The sequence below is a fragment of the Andrena cerasifolii genome, chromosome 15, assembly GCF_050908995.1.
Source record: "Andrena cerasifolii isolate SP2316 chromosome 15, iyAndCera1_principal, whole genome shotgun sequence".
Classification (NCBI taxonomy): domain Eukaryota; kingdom Metazoa; phylum Arthropoda; class Insecta; order Hymenoptera; family Andrenidae; genus Andrena; species Andrena cerasifolii.
Window position 1 is genome coordinate 2,888,396 of NC_135132.1, and position 27,354 is coordinate 2,915,749.

General features: G+C 39.4%; 1 protein-coding gene across 1 annotated transcript; it reads right to left on the minus strand.

Annotated features, from left to right (window-relative positions):
- Positions 1-1,321: 1,321 nt before the first annotated feature.
- LOC143377056 (uncharacterized) lies at positions 1,322-26,228 on the minus strand. Its single transcript, XM_076827968.1, has 14 exons — positions 26,149-26,228; positions 24,636-24,837; positions 23,880-24,249; positions 19,492-19,829; positions 19,137-19,370; positions 16,680-16,931; positions 15,509-15,668; positions 12,019-12,070; positions 11,626-11,827; positions 11,096-11,465; positions 6,254-6,591; positions 5,899-6,132; positions 4,004-4,255; positions 1,322-1,630 (listed from the first exon to the last, which is right to left on the minus strand). Exons 1-14 carry the CDS (start codon positions 26,224-26,226, stop codon positions 1,464-1,466), a joined length of 3,249 nt encoding a protein of 1,082 aa, XP_076684083.1. The 5' UTR covers positions 26,227-26,228; the 3' UTR covers positions 1,322-1,463.
- Positions 26,229-27,354: the final 1,126 nt, after the last annotated feature.

Sequence of the window (27,354 nt, forward strand, 5' to 3'; positions counted from 1 at the left end):
AATCTAAAATTGTAACTTCGGATATTTATTAGTTTCCGAAATATTAATAACAAATTATTGTTAATTTTTTTACAAACTATTTTTTTAACTGCGCATAAGTAGCCCTAACGGAGATCCATCCTGCCCACCCCGATACAACCGATTCATACAGCCACCGAGCCGAGGCGTCCGTGCCGTGCCGAGCCTCTATGGTAAGGTTATGGAGGCGAGGAGCCGCCGAGCTCGGTGGGAACTCGGCGGCTCCTCGATGCCCGCTGAGCCTGAGCTCGGAAGTGCAACGTTGCTGGATTTTATGCTCCCAACACGTAGGGTAAATCCCGGAGACGCGGTCGACCTAATATTAAATGACTATTAAAACTAAAGAGATATTAGTTCTGAACATATAGGTTTGTTCTGATAAAATAAGTAATATCTATGTTAGTTTTAATAGCCATTTTATATTAGGTCGACCGCGTCTCCGGGATTTACCCTACCTGTTGGGAGCATAAAGTCCAGCAACGTTGCACTTCCACAGGGCGCGGATTCGGCCCGTCCGGCCCGTCGTCTTAACGAGCGCGGCCACCGAGCCCGGGCCCAGCGGGCAACGAGGAGCCGCCGAGTTCCCACCGAGCCCGGTGGCGCCTCGTCTTCATAATCTTACCATAGAGGCTCGGCACGGCACAGCCGGCCCCGCTGGGTGGCTGTATAAAGGTCTGCGCACACATATCCGTTCCGTGTCAGTTCCGTAGAGGGCCTCTTCTTCTTACCACTGGCACGACGGATACGGAACTGACACGGAACGAATTTGTGTGCGCAGACCTATGGCTGAATTGGGACTTACCGGGCCAGAGCAGGCCCCCTACACAGTTGTCATTGAAATTAGGGACACCGCAGGGAGACGGAACGGACACCATACGGAGACGGAACGGGGACGGAACGGATATGTGTGCCCAGACCTTAAACCGACCTTTAATGCCCGGACACGGAACGGACTCGCAACGGATATGTATAAATGGACATTTACACGGCGTCCTGGCTGTCCGGCCGAGCGTATAGAGTCCATATACTATAGACGTTTAAAGGTTAGACCGCGCGTCGCGAAGGTGACTATGCGGGTATCGAGATTATAATTGAGCGCCGTGGCCCTTGTCCACGGGGTATATATACTATCGGAGGGGCCAGTAGGTCGTCGGTTGCCTCAAGATTGCCGAATTGCTGAGTCGGGCCTTTGCAATATTAGAAAAGAAGATCGTCATTACGCGATGCTAATGAGAATCAGCAGGTTCGCTTTGCTTAAGTCGAGCAAGCGGTCGTGGAATGTGGGACAATAAATCGGCGTATGTGACAACAGAAACTCTTTTTATTTTAAAGAATATACTTCTATGTAGTGGAGAACCTGAGAAGTGATAACAATAAAATACATACACGAACGACAATTTTATGACTCTACTGCATGAAATTAGTTAAATTTATTAATGGATATATTATGACTTTGGTTCAAAAATTATATTTACACCTCCCTTTGCCATCAATACAAGCGCTCCAGGTTCAAACTCCAACTCAGTTGGTGTATTCGGTGCAAGTTTTATTGTGTTTTTCAATAAAGCGCTTATTACAGCCATTTTCGTTTGTATCAGCGCAAATCTCATTCCTGTAATGAAAAATGATTACTGCTTGAAGGGCAAACGAGACTCTTATGGCAGATTCACACATATCAGTTCTGTGACGGTTCAGCGTCGTCGGTGTCATGATCTCTTTGTTTCAGGGTTACCAACTGACACGACATGTGAGAACTACACCATTGTGAAACAGGGAAACAATATTTTCTACTACTGATACGAACGAAACTAATATATGTAAATCCGCCTTTAAGATGTTTGTGTATACTCTATGTTATAGGAGCCGGAAAAAGAGAGCCGCGGTGCTGGGACTCGAACCCAAGCCGTCTGCGTGCTGGCCAGCCGCCTAACCGATTCTGCCACGCTGACTCTCCGAGGTCTCTATTTTCCGAACTCCTCTTAATGGACACCACCTATTTCCTAATTCGCACCTTAAACCGTCTTCTAAATATCAGGGGACTACTACAATGTATAGAAGGGTCGAGAAGAAATATGTAATTAAAAAGGGCGTGCAGAATATGTAAGTGGTTTTACAATATTTCCTCTCTGTAGGTCCGATTATTACGACGATATCGTGTCTCAGAGTACCTCATTATTACATACCTGGCTACATCCTCGAGTGCACTGTTTGACGGGGAAAGTGAAGAAAGAACAACAAAAAAAGACTCTAAACTTACTTAGGACCGACGCCTAGCACCAGGTTTGCCAGGAAACTTTGATGGACAAGATGTTGAGTAGAGGGGGAGCACCTACAAGCGTGGTGATAATGCGTGCGTGAGACGTCACGATGGGAGGAGAACCGACAGTGACGCCAGCGCCAAGCCAAGTGACTCCACGGCCAACCAGCGTCACCGGGAAATATGTTGTCGACGCTGGTTGGCCGTGGCGTCACCCGCTCGGCTTCGCGTTCACGTTACAATAAATCCCCGTTATGCGCCCGTTTTTACCTCCCGTTGATAACCCGGCGACTATCCCCACCATTTCTTGGAAGCCTGCGGACGAGAGTGAGAGAACCGGGCAACGAGCGAGAGGAAACGAAAGAGTCAGACTCGAAGTTGCCGTCGGGTACGGAAGAGAATCATGTCCGTAACCCACCGTGAGCCCATCGCCAGCCCTGTTCGTCGGGCTTACAACGGGGATTTACTGCACTTGGCTTGGCCTCGCGCTAGCGTCGGTTCGTCTCCCATCGTGGCGTCTCACGCACATATTATCACCACTCCTGTAGGTGATCCCCCTCCACTGAACGTCTTGTCCATCAAAAAGTTTCCTGGCATCCCTGTCTAGCACTATGAATTAGTAATTCACTAACGGAAGTATTATCAATGAATTAGCGCGATTCCCTTAGTGTATTCCCAGCGATAATGAGTTGAAGCGCGACCTCCCTCAGAGTACGTACTTTTAACCTTTAGGGGACCGGCAAAGCCCTCTTTGGGGCTTTGAGTAAACACGCTAAGTAAAAATGATTTAAAGTATAAATACGTATGTGTTTGTTAGTGTTCGACTGGGCTTTTGTGTATGTTCGAGCTATAAATTCGTTCTGTTCAAAAGAACAGAAAAATACGACAATATAAAATAATTCCTGAAACAACATAAAAATACCAAGAATAACAATAAAAACATGGGAAAAAAGAAAAGATGATACAAAAACTTTCTATGTCTATGTCGTTAGCTCTGGGTAATGCTAAAAGAAAGTTCTCTGAATTTTGGTACATGTTCATTCGTTTAGGTCAGTAAAACTGCCATGTAGGTCAAACATTTTTACAATCTGACTACAGATTCGTAATCAGCAGTATCAAAATCCCCCCACATACTGTGTTTTTGAAAATAAAAAATGTTAATAATTTTAATACCGTCACGGACCGGCAAAGCCTCTTTTGGGGCTCTGTGCAAGTCGGCTAATTCTGCACAAGATATACGTTATATATATAAAGACTTTTAGAAACTGAAAAACACTATTTTTTTTTTAAAAAAAAAGCCGGTCCTCTAAAGGTTAAATATACGAAATATGCTATGGATTTACTGACTTAAGAAGTTATTCGAATTACAAAGAGTGGAAAATTGTCCAAATGAAACTAATTTCCGCTAGAAAAACCTCGCAAATCAATTGATATTATTCCCGTGAAAATTCAATGAAGGATTCATATAAATGAGGCCATTCATATAAAAATGTGAACTTTTACCTGTCGTTACTGATATCTTGTTAGTGATGATTTCGTAATGAGTCGCTCGTCGTACACAAATATATATGTAAAAGATTATCGAGCATATAGCGAATATCAAATCGGATCCATACAGAGGTTACGTTATACGATGATTATATAAATTTTGTATATCCATGCTAATATGTATACATAAATTACAAATTAGACACTAAGAACTTGTTAGTATAAGAAGAATTTGCTCACCAATGCATATCCTTGGACCTTCTCCGAATGGTAAGTAAGCATAGGGATGCCTAGTCTTGATATTTTCCTCGGAGAATCGTTCTGGATCAAACTTTTTTGGCTCAGGGAATATATTAGGATCCATATGGATACCACGTATAGGTATTACTATTTGTGTTCCTGAAGGTATAGAAAAATTGGTATTCTCTAGCTGTGTCTCTTTTGTACAGATGCGATTTAGAAGAACAATTGCAGGGTATTTCCTCATAGTCTCTGTAAAAAGACAAATAAGCAGTAAAGATTTTTGGGACATGTGTCCACGTAAACTTTATCAGCTACTTGACTACCATATTGCATTATACATATAAAATTCACTGTGACATTTCTGCACACGTAGGTACTTCAACATGTAAGAAAATACTAAACTACGACACGAACGCCATTTCTCGTTACATTCTAGCTGATGTCTTTAGCCGGGCAGTCTACCTGAATCCGGTCCGCCCAATCCAAAAAGCTTGTTGTTAGATATAGGGGAAAACCACAGAATAAGGACATAATTATTTAAAAAATTTAAAAACATCACTCTAAGAACAAAGTTGAAAATAAAAATTGTTCGTTTATTTTCATGATGCCAAAATTACGAAACAAAACAAAAATTCAGTAAGGAGGGCCTACACTTTGCGAAACTAGAAAAATTATGACACCCCTCAATTTGCTAGGAACTACGATATATTTCGAAGTCATCAAAATTTCTGACATCGAGGTCCTAAAGTGATCGAGTTGACGCGGAATGGCCTTTACATATGAGGTACTGTCTCAAATTTAAAAATTACCGTACCACAAACCATGGGTGTCCGGGGGGGGGTGTAAAAGGGCACTTGCCCCTCCCTGGCTTTTGAGAAAAAATTGCTCATTTTTAAAAACTGATCTTTATTATTTTTATACTAAAAAAGTGAATACTTCTAAATTTCGGATATAAATTTTTAATTAAATTGGCACTACAAAACGAGTACAAAAAAGCAAGCGGGCTACTCGTTTTTCCATTACTATATTTTTCTTCATCATCACCCAGAAGTTGCCCCCTCCTAGAAAAAAGTCTAAGGACGCCCTTGCCACAAACGGAAATCGTTTTAGGACTCATATTTATTCGAACCCTTTTGTTTATTTTGTAGTGTATGTAGAACACGACTGTAAATTTGAAGGCAATATTTATAAAGCTTCCTGTATAGCAGCGTTGCCCCGATGGGCGGTCCGAGAGCACGAGCATCCATCGCGTTTTCCAAAGCTCGCGTGGAAGGGGGCGCTCGAACCAATGAAGTTGCGGGCATGTAACGGATAGGTTACATGCTGATTTCATGTCGATTAAATTGATTTGATTTGCGGTTATTGGCTGATTTCAAGTCGTTTGGATATGGGATATATTTATTGATGACTGGGTAATTTTTTAAACCCCTGGGAGGGTTTCTTTTTCTTCATAATTTTGTATTGTCATCAAAACTACGTATGCCTGCAAAGTTTCAAGTCTATTGGATAGTTGGAAGTGGATTAAAATTGAGTTTGCAGATTTGAACTAAACAAACATACAAACAAACAAACAAACAAACAAACAGAAGATTGAAGCTGAATAAAAATCGTTTAATAAGAAATTTTTTGTTAATCAGAGGTGTAAGTGGGACTGTTCAAGTCTATTACGTCCAATTATATAATAGTATTGTTTAATCATTAGTCAGTTATATAAACCTACGGGTACGAGCCTACACGCACACTACTAGAGTTTTCCCCATCCGTTACATGCCCGCAACTTCATTGGTTGCGAGCGCCACCTTCACGCGAGCTTTGGAAACCCCGATGGATGCTCGTGCTCTCGGACCGCCCATGGGGGCAACGCTGCTGTATAGTCACATGCAGTTACGAACCATAGATCACTTTGTGAAGATAAGTCATATCATTCACGGCATTATACGTTAAATCGCCATGTTCTTCAATAACTGCTTGAATCTCATTATGCAGTTTATCTTGAACATCTTTGTGTTTCGCTAACTCGTAGAGGCAGAATGTTGCTGTCGTTGAGGATGTTTCAAATCCAGCTATGTAGAAAAAGGAAGCCTGTGCTGAAGCTTCTATCATCGTCAACTTATTCTCCGTTGTTTCTAAGGCAAATCAAGTAATAATTTTTTATAGACATGGTTTATATTAATACCGATTTATGTACTGCCTTCTCAATCAGTATTTTAAATGTTTATAACTTCTAAGCAATAAAATGACTATTACGTCCAACATTTCCGGTCTCAGTGTTACTATCTGCAGCTACATATCCGTTTTTCATTAGTTGCATCAACAAATACAAGAAATCATTCCTGGTTATACTGTTCGCTTCTCTATATTCCATTGAGTTCTTAAACACTTTTAAATAGAAATTGGTAATTCTCTTTTCCACATAAGGCACAGAAAATAAGTTCAAAATCTCTGGAGCCCATACAAAAAGCGCATTCCAGACAGGTTTGATGTCCAATACTTTCAACGCCCAGTATCGCATATCATTGTTCGGATGTTTTAAACTATCACAAGTTATTCCAAACGCCACTGACGTAATGACATCCACGGAATATCTAAAATAAACATCATTATTTTAGTTATAAAAACATCTTATAATAACATAGCATTTCTTTTCACATAATTTTCTAGGTGCACATTACATTATTATTATTATTATTAAACGTCTTTATTGCACAAGAAATGTACAAGAAAAGAGAAGAGAGAAAATTTAGGACTGCTTTACATTCTACCTATGTATTACATGTATCTAACTGTCATTATAGTATTCATCACGGTCTAATAGACAGTTCCGACTCCTGTCCAGAATGTGTGACTTTTTCGTCCTAGTTCTTTTGGCGGCCGGCAGATTTCGTGGATGCTGTAAAGGCATTTACATATATATACAGGCCTGGTATGAAATTCCTACTCGTAGTGGAAGGGGAACACGCCACGCATGCGCGTGATGACCCCGTGACGTCAAACCAATCGACGCTAAGGTTCTGTCAAATGACAGCGTCATCACGCGCATGCGTGGCATGTTTCCCCTGCATTACGCGTAGGATTTTTCTGGCAAGCCCAGTAATACCATTAAAATCTCTACTACCGCAATCTCATTAACACATATGTATATGCCTTCTAAGTCACGACGCCTCTCGCGGCGGTCAGGGGAACTAAACAGAAATCGGAACACAAAATCGCTGGGGTAACAGGTACAGAGTCGGAACACCTGTCTATTACACCGTGGTATTCATATTATGATATGGGTGTATAAAACAGAAGAAATGTTGCGATGTGAAAAGTAAATAATTCCAAATATATGAATTCATTATACAATTACAACGAAAATTATAGAGTGTAGATATATCATTAATTATATATTAGATACGATTCTGAAAATACTTTGACCAAATAGTAGTTTTTAATCGGTTGTAAATATGTATTTTACAAAATGATCTCCTTGCTTCTAATATGCAGATTGTTACATCGAGAGCATTAGAAGTTCATATCTCTGAAATTAAGCATTAGATAAAATTTTAATTTCTTAAAGACTGTTTTACTGCAAGATGAGGTCACGTGATACCAAAAACGTGGTATAGGATAGACCTATCACCTTATGGATGCTCGTGTCGCCACCCAAACTGTATTACCGACCCATAATTTCGGGACTGAATGCAGTGGCATCTGCTCATGAACAGCGTCCAACTCAGGACCTACTTTGAAATGTGTTGAAATGCTGAAAGGTATGTGCGTGCTTGTATACGTGTGACTTGTTTAGAGTGAGAGTTTGACATAGAGGGCAGGCTTTTGCTATGTTATGCTTCGGCTCGGTTTGTCAACAACTCACGCGGATTTCTCTCCGAAAATCCATTTCGGGGATCAAGACACTATGGCGCTCAAAAATGGTATTTCTTCAAACCCTGTGCAAGCTATAAATTGCAAGATGACATTGTTTATTAGAACCCTTTCACGTATCGTGCGGCGAAAAGTATTAAAAATTCATGCTGTTACTGACATTCTCACAAGTTTCTAATGCACTGTTTAATCATTCTAGTGAAGTAATAATAATTGGATTCTGTTTGCCTCGAGTATTAGTTTACGGCCAACACTGAAATTTACAGTAAAATCTAATTCTTAAAAGCCTCGCAGAAAGTTGCATGAGGCATGAGTGTCGCGTGGTGCATGGATGCATCTGCAAATCAAGTTACTTTTGAAACCCACATTGTGAAATAAAATTTTGTCTAGCCCTGAGAAATTCATCGGTTCAGTGAAGTGTGTGCATGGTAAAGGAACCTGCAGACATGAATATTTTCCAAATTTGTTTGCAGTTGTGTTTGGTTAATCAAAAGACACCTATCCCGCACCCAGGCCAACTGAAAATTCAAATTTAAATTTTCCGCTCCGCCCTACTCCCCAGGTTTTCCCTCTTTGCGACAGCTTAGGATTTATTCAAGACGCTGACATTATCCTGCTAATTTTTCACTGGCGCCGGAACAAAGCCGATACGTTTATCGTTTATTGCAATTCGTTAATTGCGTTTACGCCTGAAGATTTTCTCATCAATAGAGAAAGATTTAAATATTCAATAGCCATCCCCAAAGTCGATCGCAACGACTTCCACAGAACCACGAGAGCATCCACAAGAACTGGCTGCCCGCCGTGCCTGTCTTCTAGATAGGAGGAGCTGCTAACTAAAGACTGATTAGTACTTATTTTATAGTTAAGGAACGTAAAGGCCTAGTCATCCTATATTTGCGCTCCTCTGTATAATAACAGTTTCGTAAGTTACCGCATAAGTTTAGAATAGTTTTATTTAATATTTAGTTTAGGCGTTATATCCGGTAAGGATTTTTTTCACCTTCCTTCTGACGGGAGGGCTTTTCTCCTTAACATAAGCATCCGCAAATGGTTGTGATGTAGAAAGTGCTATTCTCATTTTGAATATACTTCACCAAAAAATGTAACACCAAAGAAGATTCGACACAACTGTTTAACTAAGAGTTTACATTAATTGGAACAATTAGTTTTTCTTAAGGGGGTAGACACGTCACGTGACCTGGCCGATTTGGCAGGTCGGTATTACAGCAGGTTTTTTCTACACAGAAATGGTAATACCGATAGATCGGCGGCTGCCTGGTGAACGCGAGAGGGAGCTGTTTGCTATTTCCATACTCTATTCTGAATGTGGAAATAAATTCTCAGCTGTTGCGTTGTACTTGTAAATATTTAAACGGAAGATCTGCTGGTAGAGCAAACGTAGAAAATTCATTGCAACATTTTAATTACTTGAAATGCGCTTATGCTATAATGTGATAATAATAGAAAATAATATAAGAGAAAATAAAAATAGATGAGGAGATGTCCCCAGAAAATGAAGTTTGTTATGTTATGTTAGACATTTTATTATTAGCAAAACACTGAAGCAGAACATGAAAGTTATTATAAGATAATTAAACGTCCCATGCAGAAAGCAGTTATTGAACAAACATTATATATAAAATTGTGTTGGTGCAATAGTGACTCTAGATTGCAATTGCTTATTCGATAGCTTTTCATGTGAATGCACTCGCCGGTGCTATTGCGATGTTGTCATCGATTATACAGAAACAGAATTTGTTTATTTTTCATCGCATCAATATGAAAGTGACACCAATGGATATGTAAAATGTGCAAAATTTTAATAAAAGACATCTTTTTAAAATAAAGAAGTAAAGTGTTCGCCTACGACCAGGGAGCTGCCATTCTCATTTGCGATTTTGGAACAGTGTTTCAACTGCCACCTAGGCAGCTCCAATTTTTTCGAACTAAAATTCAATATGGCCGTGATCACGTGTTCATGATTCATCAGGCTGGAACAGACACGTCCAGTAATTTAGTCGAGTAGCAAGTAATTTAGTAATTTACCGTGTGTGGACACTAAAATTTAGTTGAGATATTTAATAAAACAATGGTAAATTACTAAATTAATTGCTACTCGACTAAATTACTGGACGTGTCTGTTCCAGCCTGATGAATCATGAACACGTGATCACGGCCATATTGAATTTTAGTTTGAAAAAATTGGAGCTGCCTAGGTGGCAGTTGAAACACTGTTCCAAAATCGCAAATGAGAGTCGCAGCCCCCTGACTACGACGTTACAGGTCGCCGGTTCGAATTCCCTTGGGGGAAAAGAATTTTCTTTAAGAAAAAGAAACACGGGCTTTTTATACTTCTATGATGCAGCACACATCTATAATAATAACCGTTATTTATATGTTTGGCCCTACTGCCCGAAACGTTGCAAGAGGCGGCCATAGAATTACAGTATTTCCTCGTTACGGGCCCGGTTTGGTGTACACGATACGGACTTTTCGCTATCCCCACCACTTCTGTCTCACTCTTGTCCGGCGAAGGCGAGAGCGAGATGGAACGAGAGTGAGCTAGAGGCACTGAAAGCGAGCGAGGACGGTACGAGACAGACGACGCGTTGATGTTTTGTCTCGCTCCGTCTTTCGGACGCCTGACACTCAGTCCTCTGCGTGCGCGACGGGTGTGCGCGATGGTCGCAAGCGCTTACCGTGAGGCGGGCCTGCGTCAAGATTTTGTGAAGCGGTTTTCGTGTTCACGGTAAGCGCTCGCGACCATCGCGCACGCTCGCCGCGCACGCAGTGTTCCATCTCGCTCCCCCCCTTCGGCCAGAAAGAAGCGAGAAACGAACACTCGGAATTAGGGCTCTGTTCACGATACGGGCTCAACCTGTGATGCCAGATCGGGGACGGGTTCCCTCGAGAATTTCCCCCACCTCGCGCATACTACGCCGGAGCAGCGTGTCCGTGAGCTCAGCGCTTCGGAGTCCAACTCACGGACACGCAGCTGCGGCATAGTGTGCGCGAGGTGGGGGAAATTCTCGAGGGAACCCGTCCTCGATCTGGCATCACAGGGCTCAACGCCGGTCCCAACCAGCGAGCCGCTAACGAGGAAATACTGTATTGCTGCACCCTTGCGGCACTGTTGCGTGGAACATTGCAATCTTGCACCGCAACGATCCTGCAACCTCGTTGCAACGAGAGTGTGCTGTATGGATGTATGCTTTCGCTTACCTTGACATAATATCTTTTACTTCGACTACTTCTCGCAAACGTGCTTTATCCTCCAGAAAGTTTGCCAGTGTATCGCCAATGGCTTTCACAATCGGAAACATTTGCTTAATTTTTCCTGACGTGAAAGTTGGCGTCAACTTCACTCTTAAATTTCGCCACTTTTTCCCGGGCAATAGAAACAGATTTCCAGTCAGTGGATCTATTTCTTCGTTACAATACAGACCGCGATCATGAAAATTCGTGAATTGTTTTGTCAATACGTCCCGGATTAAATCAAGATCATTTATCATTAAGGAAGGTTTATGAAGCATATATAGGCCAACAAAACGATGATTTACGTATCGTTGATAGATATCTTTGACGAAGTCACCTGCAAATTAAGGACTGCAATATTATTAGAAATTAAAAAGAAAATATATATCTAACTAAGAAGTAACAAATTATTTTATTATTAACATATTATAAAATATCTTCCATAAGTAGTACCGTTAATCGTGTAATAATTCACGTTTATGTAAATGTGTACTTGCCAAATGATAATTTGCCAGATAGAAGCGGCTTTGTATTTCCAAACAGAAAAGTAGGTTCCAGGTAAAACACGTTCCTTTTGCGCCAGAAATTATAAACATGAAACTTGTAGTAAATGTATATTCCGGTGATTAGAAGAATCACGACACCCAAAATTACCAACATCTTCCACGTCGTTAGCAACATTGCATTTACCTGCGTACACTATACGAATAAGCAGTCATTACGAAATAATTTTTATCATAATGTATAATGAAAACTACAAAGAAAAACATCGATAGCTGTGAAAACTTCTACAGAAATTTTAAATACAATTTTTACTTCTATAATTACGAGAAGTCATACGATTCAGTTTCGATCATATAGGGAATAGTAGGATATAACGGAACATTTACCTTTGGATTGTAATAACCAGCAATCAAAAGGCAAACAAAGTTTGGGACTTCACTAGTAGTTTTAAGTAAAAAGAAACATTTTGTTGAGAAGAGTATTTGGCAGCGAAGGAAAATAAAAATTTTCGGAAGTATTGAAACATTCACTTCGCTCGAATAGTGAGGTACAACGGAACACCCATTTAAGGTAGTTCCTGAATATTTTACTAAATTCAAGAATTCTCTTAAATTTCGCCTAAAACTAATTTCGAATATAAGAAACCCTTGTACAAAGTTTAAAATCGATTTACCACATAGTTATCGAGAAATTGTTAATTAAAGTTGATGCATTTTAACACAGGGGCGTATGGCAGAGACGGAAAAAGGGGGGTTATAGTTTCAGTTTTTACTCTGAATCAGAAAAACTATATTCAAGAAGTGTACCAAAATTGGCACAAAAGTACATCGAAATGTCACGAAATGAATTTATTAATTTCTGCGAAAATGACCACATGGTTTCTCTGTAAATGCTCATAAAAAATAGGTTTACGTGCAAATATTTTAGAAATTACGTAGAGCAGTCAACGTGGCAACGTTGCACAATCGATATGTTCAGATATTTAAATAGCGAACGACGATTCAAATTCATATTAACATTTTTTCTGACATTTTGGTTATAAAAAACGCTCCGAATGTATGCAACGTTGTCAGATCTGCTGCTCCAATTCACTACGCTAACCAATTTAATATTTTATTTTCGTATTACACTTATTTATATTAATATATATATATATATTAAAAAGTTCAATGTTAATATAAATATATATATATATATATATATATATATATATACATGATGTTAAAAATTATTATTATTATTTCTATAGTATCGTACAACTTTATATTTATCGTTTATTACTCAACTCTAATTTTACTAACGTAGTTGGTTAGGAACTACCTTAAAATCCTACAAAGGTTCAAATTTGTCATTTTTATAAATGAAAAACCATTAATTTATATAAAAAAACTACAAATATATGTTCTAGATATAACTATCATATATAACATATAAAAAAAATATATATCACAAAGATAGGAAAAGATATTATAAGATAACACGAACATTATTTAAGATAACCAAATATAAATATAAAACTGCAAAAGAAAAGAAGGAATTGATACATTGCAAGAAATAATAAATACATACTAATTGTAAGAGGCATTTCCATTCTTCCCTATACAATCTATACATAATAGGTGTTCCGTTTTACCCCACGCTAAAGTGGCCCGTTTTGCTGTACAAGAGGTAATTTAATAAACATTTAATATTTACACTTCAACGTGAGATGAAGAACTGGGTGAAACGTCAAACTGTTTCGTAAAAACTATAGAATCCAACGATGTTCTTATCGTTATAAATTTTCCAAATCCAAATGAAGAAAAGTGATCAAAACTACAACACAATGTCGAAACTTCGAAACCGGAAATTTGTCCAACACTCTAAATCAAAAAATAATGTGTGCACGGGTCTATAGTCGATCAGGAACTGTCGTGAGGATCGTTTGATCTCGTGTCACACGGTAACAACTGTGCGCAGCTCTTATGTAAGAAAACCATTAATTTTCCGTTTTAGCCACCCGTTCTGTTTTACCCTACTCTCTCCTACTTAACGTTGATACCGCATCTGCTTACGATGCTCTAATGGCTACATGGTTGTGAAAATCATTCTCACGAAGTTCTTAACCAAACACAACTGTAAAAAAATTGTGAAAAAATATTCATGTCTGCAGGTTTCTTTTTCTCCTAGAAATGATTATATGATTATACGATTACACTGTCCAACACGATTTTTGTTCCGCGATATCCGCTGGGTGATTCTTGTAGAGTTTTTCGCCCTGAACACGAATCCGCAAACCGTTTGTCATCATCACCCTCAGTTTTTGAGAAATTCGATTTTGAAAAAAAAAATGCAAACTTTCAAATTTGAATATCTATTGTGTCGAAACGGTGATAGTTATTCGAAAAAGTTATTCGTGATAGTTATTCTAAACTGCTGGTCCCCCGAAATGTTTTAATTATGCGCTCGAATATGCAACGCGAATGGTGGTTTTATCGGGATATCAGTGTACAACTATTGTGTTAGCATTGACTTATGCCCGCACTCTTCATAAATCAAGTTCATCACAATTTTTTCGTCAATAGTGTAAATCATTACGATATACATATACAGGAAGGTCGCAAAAGTTTATTAAAGCCACATCTTCCAATGTCGTCTGGTTCAAAAATAGGAATGTTTCCACACATGGACACAAGTACGATAGAAATAAATTTTTATAAACTAAATCTATCAACAACGTCATAAAGTGCACAATGGCGTAACATGCGAAATATCCCCCGTTAATAAGATCATACAAAATTCTTTCAACTAAGTTTTTTTTATTCTGCAGTTCAGATGGCAAAAGAATGTATTTTATGATGCTTGCTTAAATCGTTTCATCACCCGCTAAAAATGGGCGTAAAAAATGATTTATTTATAAAAAATTGGGATATACGTCGGAATGGCCCCAGTGGCCGAACGACACGAGGTTTGAGGGAAGGGCTGGGGAGGGGGTGTGGGCCCTAAATCTAAAATTGTAACTTCGGGTATTTATTAGTTTCCGAAATATTAATAAAAAATTATTTTTAATTTTATAAAAATTATTTTTAAGTTTATAAAAATTATTTTTAATTTTATAAAAGTTATTTTTAATTTTATAAAAATTATTTTTAATTTTATAAAAATTATTTTTTTTACAAATTATTTTTTTGAGCCGCGTACTCCCCCCCCCCTCCCAATTTGTTCTGCGGACGCGTTCCCCTTGCCTTCTTGCGCAATATTCAATATTGCACAATATTATTGACCTCGGTAGATGATATTGGAAGATTGTACGATATCTTATGTAAATCAAGACTGCTTTGATATTTATTGTGCAATATGGATATTCTTTCAATGGATTTCTTATGGATAAAAAACTGTATGCATGTGTACCACCTTCACATCGTATCGATATGGAAGTGACACCAATGGCTCCCTGGCGTTCTCCCGATTAAAATCATATCAAATGTCATGCAAATCGGACTATTTTCAACGAAGTTAGTTTGAAATTATGCAAATCAATTTTTTATGTAATTTCCTTCATTATGCTTCGAATTGCGTCATTCTTGGTGTTAGTTTCATCGGCAAAACATAAGGAATCGATTGACACCGTTTTCGCAGAGATCTGATGAGAACTTCTTAATAGGTACTCCAACCCCTTCGAGGGTCGAAATCCATAAATTAGAAGAGGCACCAGGGGGGGTTGATCTCGTCACGGTTGACCAGGCGGCATCTCTTTGATCAGGCGCACTGAGATAATCACCCTGTATTAATATGCAAATGATTGAGGAACTGGTATAAATAAAAAAACATAGGAACGACAATTTTATGTCTCCACTGCATGAAATTAGTTAATTCTTTTAATGGATAAATTATGATATCGGTTCAAAAATTAGATTTACACCTTCCTTTGCTCTCAATATAAGCGCTCCACTTTCAAACTCAAGCTCAGTTGGTGTATTCGGTGCAGGTTTTACTGTGTTTTTCAATAAAGCGCTTATTACAGCAATTTTCGTTTGTATCAGCCCAAATCTTAATCCTGTAATGAAAGGAATTTTTCATATAGTGAAGAAAAATTATTACTGCCCGAAGGGCAAACGGCACTGTTAATGCGGATTCACACATATCAGTTCTGTGACGGTTCAGTGTCGTCGGTGTCATCATCTCTTTGTTTCAGTGTCAGAATCTGACACGACAAGTGTGAAATACTCCATTGCAAAACAGGGAAACAATATTTTCTCCCACTGATACTGACGGCATTGAACCGCCACGGAACTGACATATGTCAATCCGCTTTTAAGATGTTTGTGAATGCATAGAAGGGTCAAGGAGAGATATGCAAAAAAAAGTCGTGTACAATATGCAAGTGGTTCTGCGATATTTCCTCTCTGTAGGTCCGATTATTATGACGATATCGTATCTCAGAGTACCTACCTCATTATTTCATACCGGGTTATATCCTCGATTGCGCCGTCTGACGGGGAAAGCGAAGAGAGAACAACAAAAAGAGACCCTAAACTTATTTACGACCGACGCCTAGCAGTGTGAACTTGCCATTCACTAATGGACGGTTTAATTCTTATAATATGAATTCGAATTATCCTTGGAGTATTATTATTGAATTAGTGTGGTATTCCCGGTGATAACGAGTTGAAGCACGACCTTAATATACGTAACATGCGATTGTTTTACTGACTTCAGAAGTAATTTGAATTACATAGAGTGGAAAACTGTCCAAACGAAACCAATTTTCATCAGGAAAACCTCACAAATCTATTGATATTACTCTCGTGAAAATCCAATGAAAAATAAAAAAATTGTAACTTTTACTTTTCGTTACAGAAATCTTGTTAGTGATGATTTCGTTATCAGTTCCTCGTCTGACGTAGACAAAGAAATTATGATTATTGAGCATAGAGTGTCAAATCGGACCCGCGCAGAGGTTACGTTATACGATAATTATATAAATTTTATATATTCATTCTACTATTTTAACATAAATTACAAAGTGGACACTAAGAACTTGTTAGTATAAGAAGCATTTTCTCACCAATGCACATCCTTGGACCTTCTCCGAATGGTAAGTAAGCATAGGGATGCCTAGTCTTGATATTTTCCTCGGAGAATCGTTCTGGGTCAAACATTTTTGGCTCAGGGTATATATTAGGATCCATATGAATACCATATACAGGTATTACTATTTGCGTTCCTGAAGGTACAGAAAAATTGGTATTCTCTAGCTTGGTCTCTTTTGTACAGATGCGATTTAGAAGAACAATTGCAGGGTATTTCCTCATAGTCTCTGTAAAAAGATATATAAGCAATAAAGATTTTTGGGACATGTGTCCACATAAACCCTTATCAGCTACTTGACTACCATATTGCATTATACATATAAAATTCACTGTAACCTTTCTACACACGTAGGTACTTACTTCACCAAGGGTAAGAAAATACTATACTATGGTACGAGTTGTGATGAACACGAATTAAGGTCTACCCTCTATTTTAATAAACACAGTTCTAATAAATAAGCAATAATAATAAGCAAAAAGTTTGATGAACTTGTCGAAGAGCTACCTGTCACCGATTTCAATGAGGTTTCAATATATTGTAGAAATCAACATTCTGAACAACTTTTTCCTTTGACGAAAACGGCGGTCTAGTTTGCGAGATATATGCAAAAAAATATACTAACGCATACGCTGCCACAGACGCACAATTATAAGCAGAATTTATTGTAGTGGTAGCGACAGTTTTATGCGAATATCTTAGAAACTAGGGCTGACCACCAATTTCGGCAAGGGAAAAAGTTGACCAGAATGTTAACTTCTACAACATATTCAAACCTCATTGAAATCGGTGACAGGTAACTCTTCGACAAGATTACCAAAAGTTTTAATAAACATACGTGCTAAAACCATATGACACTTCAAGTTACAGCCAAAATTATGCTACATTGTAAAATAGCGGACGCGTCTAATGAGCCATTCCACGTCATCTCAATCATCTTTGTATGCACTGTCGTTTGCTGAGAAGAAAAACTCGCGCGACACGAGGCAAGGCTCGCGGTAAGGGGAGTGATACGAGTAAATCGGGTAACGCAGTGGTTATACATGCCGAATGCATCCGTACCTAAACGACGTGCCTGTATCTGAACCTCTGCCGTTTCCCCTCCAAGCCTACCGTTCCCCTCGCCAATAGTCCAAGCTTCTGCTCCTATATATGTCTATCGTGGGGACCCCTCACGCGCCTGCTTACCCTTCCAATCTTTCTTTCCTGCAGCGTGCCTTTCGTTGTCAAGGAGACCGCGCGATGCTACGAATGCTACCATGACGGGATAGCCGGGTTAGCGTCTTCGCGGCAGCGTCACGCTGTAGCGTCCCGCGGTAGCGTCACGCTGTAGCGTCCCGCGGTAGAGTCCCGCTGTAGCGTCCCGCTGTAGCGTCGCGCGGTAGCGTCACGCTGTAGCGTCCCGCGGTAGCGTCACGCTGTAGCGTCCCGCGGTAGAGTCACGCTGTAGCGTCCCGCGGTAGCATCACGCTGTAGCGTCCCGCGGTAGAGTCCCGCTGTAGCGTCCCGCTGTAGCGTCCCGCTGTAGCGTCGCGCGGTAGCGTCACGCTGTAGCGTCCCGCGGTAGCGTCACGCTGTAGCGTCCCGCGGTAGCATCACGCTGTAGCGTCCCGCGGTAGAGTCACGCTGTAGCGTCCCGCGGTATCCCTGACAACGCGGATAAGAGTGGGAGAACTTGGAGCTTACGCGAACGCGAGCTTGGACAGCGCTGTTCTAGTTTCATTTCGAGGAGAACTTTAACATCGCATAAAACAACAATACGTTCATTCAAAAATAAATCATAGCCTACGGCATTTTTCATTACTTTCTAGCTGACGTCTCTAGCCTGCACAGTCTAGCTGAACCGGGTCCGCCAATCAGAAAATCTTATTATTGAATAAGGACATAACTCTTTGAAACTTTTAAAAACGTGACTCTAAGAACAAAGTTGAATATAAAAATAGTTTCATTATTTTTCTGATGCAAAAATGATTTCCGAAACATATAAAAAAATCAGTAAGTAGGGCCTACCCTTTGCTATCAAAACAAGCATTTATAATAATTAAATGAATAAAAAATATCATTTGTAAGGGCAGGTGCCCTAGGGGTCGGAAAAACTTTAAACGTTGATTATATGTAGTTTTTTTTTAACAATTTCGAAACTAGAAAAATGATGACTTTAACACCCCCTAATTTCAAATGAGCTACGATACGTTACGATGTCATCAAAATCCCTGACATCGTGGTCCTAAAGTGATAGAGTTGACGTGGAATGGCCTTTACATAGGAGGTATTGCCCCAAATTCAAAATTACCAAACCACAAACGGGAATGGGTTCAGAATCCATGTTTCTTCGGACCCTTTTGTTTGTTTTGTAGCGTATGTAGAACACGACTGATAATTTTCAGCAACATTTATAAACTCCCTCCCTGTACAGTTACATGCAGTTACAAACCAGAGATCACTTTGTGAAGATAAGTCATATCATTCACGGCATTATACGTTAAATCGCCATGTTCTTCAATAACTGCTTGAATCTCATTATGCAGTTTATCTTGAACATCTTTGTGTTTCGCTAACTCGTAGAGGCAGAATGTTGCTGTCGCTGCGGATGTTTCAAATCCAGCTGAGTAAAACAAGCCAGCCTGTGCTATAGCCTCTACCATCGTCAACTTATTCTCCGTTGTTTCTATGGCAATTCAAGTAATAATTTTTTATAGACATGGTTTATATTAATACCAATCTTTGTACTGCCTTCTCAATCAGTATTTTAAATGTATATAACTTCTAAGCAATAAAATGACTATTACGTTCAACGTTTCCGGTCTCAGTGCTATCATCTGCATCTACATATCCATTTTTCATTAGTTGCATCAACAAATTCAAGAAATCTTTCCTGATTATATTGTTAGCTTCTCTATGTGCCACTGTGTCTTTAAACACTTTCGTGAAGAAATTGGTAATACCCTTTTCCACATAAGGTACAGAAAAGAAGTTCAAAATCTCTGGAGCCCATAAAAACAGCGCATTCCAGACAGGTTGGATGTCAAATATTTTTTTCCCCCAGTATCGCATATCATGGTTCGGATTTTTGAAACTATCGCAAGTTATTCCAAACGCCACTGACGTAATGATATCCATTGAATATCTAAAACAAATATTATTACTTTAGTTCTAAACATCCTATAATAATTTTACATCATTTTCTAGGTGCACATTACATTATGATTATTATTAAACGTCTTTATTGCACAAAGATAAATAAAAAAAAATGTACAGGAGAAGAGAAGAGAGAAAAAATGTTTTAACGCAAGGGCGAGGTTCAGTCATAGGACCTGCTTTGCATTCTGACCTAAGTCTTACAAGTATCTAACTGTTATTAGCATTTAATATTATGATATGGGTGTATAAAACAGAAGAATTGTTGCAATCTGAAAAATAAATAATTCCAAACATATGGATTCAGTATACAAATAAGTATAACGAAAATTATAGAGTGTAGGTATACCATTAATTATATATTAGATAGGATTCTGAAAATACTTTGACGAAATGGTTTTCAACCGTTTATAAATATATGTTTTACAAAATGATCTTGCTTCTAATATGCAGATTATTGCATTGAGAGCGTTAAAAGTTCATATCTCTGAATGTCAGAGATAATTAAGCATAGATAAAATTCTTTCATTTTTTCATTTCTTACAGACTGTTTTATCGCAAGATAAGGTCACGTAATACATAGAGTTCTTACTCTTCCTGTTGGATACATGTAGAATGTGGATGTAGATTATACCAAGGTTACATTTTTTGTTTTCAATGACTATATACAGTAGTGCCCCGGTAACTAGCCTGTGTTCGGGAACACATCTGACTATCTATCTGAGCAGGTAGAGTTCCAAGATTTCGATTGAGCGATTGCGAAACATTCAGTGTGACAGAGATACCGATACCCGGCACGGGAGAGCGAAACCTTAAGCCGGTAGGTTGTGTTGTGTGGATCACTAAAATCTGATGCTTCTTTCCTTACGCATATCTTTACTTAACTTTAGTAACTACCTTACTTAAACTTATACTACATTTCAACGCTTATCTCATTACACCGACTACCTGCCCCACCCTCACTCCCTAAGCTCAGACAGTCGCGTTGCATGCACATTGGGGTCCACACTGGGGCAATGTCCGATAGTTCAAACAACCATGCTTAGATTGCTTGGGTGTCGGGACTAGCTAGCTCCGTGAAGCCAGTTCGAGGAACTGGAAGCGATAACGTCGGTCAGCTAACAGGGCAGAAATTCAAGCAGCTGACGAGGCACTATGTATTATCTAATGTCTGCATTTGAAGCTTATTTTTCTATGCGAAAACAGTCACGGTGTTCAAGATCATACAAAGATTATACTGAAAAGATTATAAATATGAATCTATTCACTTGTTTTTATAAAATTCTTCTCGGAAGCTCTATCAATGATCATTTCTATTTGGAACTGTAACATCAGTAGGGTTTTTACAGGGTGTAAAGATATTATTTGGCTTTCGGGGGTGAATCTACACCTCTGGATCAGTGGATATTTGTTAAGAAAACACTGTCCCACCATTTGGGTAGACACTACCAAACGGCAGAGTAGTTGTAGGCCCATGCCTCTATGTGTAACCGTTGCATTTCACCCCATTTCGATTCAATACGTTCTGGCCGAGAGTGCCGCTGAACGTCAGCAACCCACCCTACAGTTTACACGCATACTACTTCAGCTCGTGGCCACAGAGTGGGGGAACTGCTCACGGTGTCGCTCTTCGCTTTACTCACGAGCAATCGAGAGCGCTCTTGCCCGCCACAGCCTAGCTGTGCAGGCCTGGGCCTACACAATCAAATGGTTACGAAATCCTTAGCAATTTTTGCTGACCAAACAGTACGTTTGCGAGGTATGATCATTTTCAACTTTTTCTCTCTCCAAAGCGCAGAATACACTGATGTAAAAAATGTAATATAATTAATTACTAATGATATAAATAATTTTGTGAAGTTTTTTTTATCAAATATCCAGCAATTCACCCTTGAAAGCAACCACAAATAATATACATATATGTACAGAGTGTCCCAAAATACAATTACCTCCCGAAACACGCAGTATCCTAATGGAACAAGACATCCTAAAGTCGTTTACGACTTTTGTATCCAAGGCTTCGTTCCGGAGATTGATTATTAGCAGTGAAATTTCCGCGCCGCGCGGTTTAATGCCGAAAGATCTGAGCACGGAGCAGTAACCTCTGGCACGCACACGCAGGAGGCACGCGCTGGTTCAAACCGTGAAAATGGGCTAGCGCCGTCACACGTTGGGTCTACTGTGTGTGTGGGTCTGTATCTATTCGTGCCTCCTGGGCGTGCCAGCGTGCGCTGCCGCGCGCTCAGCTGACTCGGCTTTAAACCGCGCGGCCCGGAAGTGCCAACGCTAATATACAACTGTTAATATATCGCGAAAAGAAGCCACGAATCCCAAAATCGTAATGAACTGTACGATGTGTTGCTGCATCAGGATATTACATGTTCCGGAAAGTCCCTGAATTTTGGGACATCCTGTGTATACGGGGCGATCGACTAATACTGTGAGAAAATTTAACGGGTGATTCTAGACACCAAAATAAGACGAAAATCAAGAATGATGCTTTGCGGTTGAGGTTTCGTTTATTAGTTATAAGCGTTTAAAGATTGCGCATTGTCTGCCCAAAAACAGGCAACCCACGTGCGCCGGTGTCACGCAGGTGAAGCTAGGAAAATGATCGAGCACTGGCAATCATAGCTACTTTTTTTGGGTGGCGTGACTTCTGTCCGCATGTATTTCGATAGCACAATGGGCTAACAGTGGATGTAATGGAAACAATGGATTTTAGCGAGTAGGCAGGTCTGGGGTAATTCAACGATACCGTTTAATCTGGGATGAAGTGTCGCAGAATCATGTTGCCATACCGAATGTCGTACATTTCGTCGCAGCTACTCTGAGATAAGTGACCCAGTGCGACAGTGACTGTGATCACTATTATTCCACCCTTCTCCTAGCTTCACCCGCGTGACACCTACGCACACGGGTTGATGGTTTTAGGCATACCATTAAAGGCTTATAACTAACAAACGAAGCTTCAACCGGAATATCGTTATTCTTGATTTTCGTTTTATTTTAGTGTCTGGAACCACCCCTTAAATTTTCTCCCAGCAGTAAGCAATTATATTAACAAAACATGGGAAAACAAGTGTTTCGGTAGATGAACCGTTTCCTTTTAAAGTGGTATGAGTTGAATTTTGAAAACGATGAGTTAAAGCGTCCTTTTAATCCGTACATCAAAAGTTGTAAGGTCCTAAATTAGTTAACAGAAGTTTGGCTGTTAAACAGAATTGCATAAACGTTCTGTATAAACGTGGTATCGCAAGTTCATTTGCAGTAATCAAGACCAGTGTTTTATTTATGCAATGCTTATAAAAATAGTCACACAATAAAACTGCACGTTTCTACGCTCTCAAAAACATAAAACATGCTTATCAACAATATTTTTAAATAGTGTAACATGCAAAACATTAAATAACTCGGACCCTGAATCACTTATTCCACTTTCGAACAACAGGTTCAAATAATAATACAGTATTTCCTCGTTAGCGGCTCGCTGGTCGGGACCGGCGTTGAGCCTGTATCGTGAACAGAGCCCTAATTCCGAGTGTTCGTTTCTCGCTTCTCTCTGGCCGAAGGGGGGAGCGAGATGGAACGCTGCGTGCGCGGCTAGCGTGCGCGATGGAACACTGCGTGCGCGGCTAGCGTGCGCGATGGAACACTGCGTGCGCGGCTAGCGTGCGCGATGGTCGCAAGCGCTTGCCGTGAGCACGAAGACCGCTTCGCAAAATCTTGACGCAGGCCCGGCTCACGGTAAGCGCTTGCGACCATCGCGCATACCCGTCGCGCACGCAAAGGACAGAGTGTCAGGCGTCCGAAAGACGGAGCGAGACAAAACATCAACGCGTCGTCTGTCTCGTACCGTCCTCGCTCGCTTTCAGTGCCTCTCGCTCGCTCTCGTTCCATCTCGCTCTCGCCTTCGCCGGACAAGTGTGAGACAGAAGTAGCGGAGATAGCCAAAAGTCCGTATCGTGGACACCAAACCGGGCCCGTAACGAGGAAACACTGTAATGTTAAGAATAATTTCTTGTATGCTTTCGCTTACCTTGACATAATATCCTTTACTTCGATCACTTCTCGCAAACGTGCTTTATCCTCCAGAAAGTTTGCCAGTGTATCGCTAGTGGCTTTCAAAATCGGAAACATTTGCTTAATTTTTCCTGACGTGAAAGTTGGTGTCAATTTCACTCTCAAATTCCGCCACCTTTTCCCAGGCAATAGAAACAGATTTCCAGTCGGTGGATCTATTTCTTCGTTACAATACAGGCCGCGATCGTGAAAACTCGCGAATTCTTTTGCCAATACGTCCCGAATTAAATCAAGATCATTTATCATTAAGGAAGGTTTATGAAGCATATATATGCCAACAAAACGTTGATTTGCATATCGGTCATAGATATCTTTGACGAAGTCGCCTGCAAATTAAGGATTGCAATATTATTAGAAATTAAACAGAATATATATGTATATTAGCCGTTTATCTTGAAAGTGGCCTAAGTCGATTTGTCAATTGTCTTTTGTTGACTGAAGTAACGTGTACAACTTGCAGTCAGTGCTAAAAAAATTATATAAAAAATTTTTAAATATAAATGGACTTAGGTCACTTTCAAAATAAATGGCTCATATGTGGAACTAAGAAGTAACAAATTATTTTTTATAGGATCAATTTTCAAAATCTACAATACTTTCTATAGAATATCACACACGGTAAAATTTAACCACTGAACGTATTGTAAAATATCTTTCATAAGTAGAACCGTTAATCGTATAATAATTCTCGTTTATCTAAATGTGTACTTGCCAATTGATAATTTGCCAGTTAGAAGCGGCTTTGTATTTCCAATAAGAAAAGTAGGTTCCGGGTAACACACGTTTCTTTTGCGCCAGAAATTATAAACATGAAACTTGTAGTAACTGTATATACCAGTGATTAGAAGAATCACGGCACCCAAAATTACCGACACCATCCATGTCGTTGGCAACATTGCATTTATCTGCGTACACTGTACGAACAAGCACTCATTACAAAATAATGTTTAATCTACAAGAAACTGAATATTGTACATTTCTTTTTATCATACTTTATACTGAAAGCTACAATGAAAAACATCGAAAGCTGTCAAAACTTCTACAGAAATTTTAAGTACAATTTTAACTTCTAATTACGAGATGTCACGCGATTTATTTTCGATCATATAGGGGAGCATATGGTATGACGCGGGCGATGTCCAGGTGGGCGGTCCGAGGGCGCTAGCATCCATAGCGTCGTCTACGTGCTGCGTGGAAGGGGGTGCTCGAAGCCAATGAAGCGGCGGGCATGCCACGGATAGGGAAAACTCTAGTAGCATGCAAATAGGAATAGGTATATCCTCATTTTTTTCAAATTTTTAAATAGTTCCCGCTATTAAAACATGGCATTTGTTTAGAACAATTGCAAAATAAATAGTCAAAAAAATTTTTTTTCTAAGTGAAATAATTTTTATCAGGTACTCTAATGTCTTCATTGTAAGCACCAAAAAGCTCATTTTGATCAGTTAGTTAGTTCAATAGTTATAATTTTTTGAAAAAAAGTTAACACTACATTTCAAAGAGCTGTAAGATCAACAATTTTTGACATTTTGAAAAATCCGTCAAAATATGTTTATATATCCCTAAAGACTACAACATATCCAAGGCTCTTGTCACAATACTTTCGATACTTAACAGAAAATATTGTCGTGAAAACACATCAAAACCATGCACGGGATGAAAATCTCTCGGCGTTAGAACACGCCGACGCCATTCACAGTGTTAATATTATAAACAAATTCCCAAGTCCACAAACACGACGAAGTAAAGGCTGATAGCTGCAGAATTAAGTGGTCGAACTGCAGTTGGAAAATCACTTTTAGTGTGACAAAATAAAATGAAATAATTATGATGGGTTAAGGAACATCCAAATGGGACAACAAAAATGTAAAAAAATTCCATTTCCTATTTCATCAAAAATACGTAAATCTTAATAGGGAAAGCTTCTATATATTTGTATTTGTCTGTCGCCTAAAAACTTTCGAATGATAAAGTCTGGGATCATAAAATGTGCCTCAGTTCATTATGTTTGACTAATCCAGATGGATGTGCCAATTTTCACAAAAAAAAAACCAAAAAAATATTTTTGTATAATATCAGAATCTAAATGATGGCGAAGCCGAGTAGCAAAGCGAATACACACATAAAACAAGTGATCGAGCAGTTTTGTGCGGCAGTGTATCTCCACCTTAATAAAACTAGTAATAATAACAATAATAGTAATGATGATGATTACAATGATAGACCTCGTTGGTCGTGTCCGAAAAGTAAAAATCCACAGGAACTTTGATATTGGTATCACTAGAAGACACTTTGTTCTGCATACAAGTACAATCTTATGACGATAAGCCATCGACGTTTCATGCATTATATAGGAATCCTAACTTGCATAAATTAGCCTCACACACGTGTCAGTAAACATGCGCGTGGTATAAACGTGCCATTCTTACACAATGTGTCGAATAATAATGCAACTTTTTCTAAATTCAGGAAACTAGTCCTGGGATTCCATTAGAATTTCTAATGATGTTTGTCTTCGCTTGTTTCGTGTCAGTGCGGCTGCAGTAAAAGCTGAAGACCTTTGTGCTATTTAAAGGTAGGCTCCAGTGATGCCAGAACGGTGGGTTTTGTCCCACGGCCGCTACCACCACTCCACGACCAAGCGTACCCTCTCCTAGCGTCCGTACCGCACCACACAAGCATACCCGTCCCTCCATCCGTGTGCCGTACGCGCTGCCTGGCCACCGCTCTCCGGCGAGAATTCGTTTTCCCGACATCGAAGCGCTTGGCGCGCAAGCGAAAAATCAAGACTTCAAATCCCGGTGCGGATATTACTTTTTTTTTTTAATTATTCACTAATTTCTCTTTCTATATTCTCAGCAGACTAAAGGCTTAAAAACTATTAATTTACTAAGCATTTTCGAAGCTTGATTTGCTGCTAAAGTGCGATCCTCTTTTGGCTATGATACCATGGTATGCGAAGACTGTCAAAAAAGAAATTATAACATAATTTTTAATATAACAATTTAATAATCGAATAAGGTAAGTGCGGGTAATAAGGCCCAGCAGGTAATAAGGCCCACCTGTCATTTATCCTTGGTAGATCAATCTACAGTACTGGTAGTGCCATTTACTGCTTTTATTACATACGAAATATCATTCGAAGAGTTTTCGCGCGCTTAACCCTTTTGTTACGGGTGCCGACTATAGTCGACACCCATGCGACGACCTGCGAACACCGAATTTTAGAAAAAATGACGGACATAGCGGTTTTATGAGAGAATAAGGTATTGAGCGCGGGAACTAATAGGTCAATAATTTGTAGAAATTCACACTTCAGATATTGAAAATGTTTTCCCTTTATCCATACGATGAAATGATGATTCATTCGATGTAATTGAAAGGTACAAAAAGGTATAACAAACAGAAATATAAGAAATTATGTGATGGTT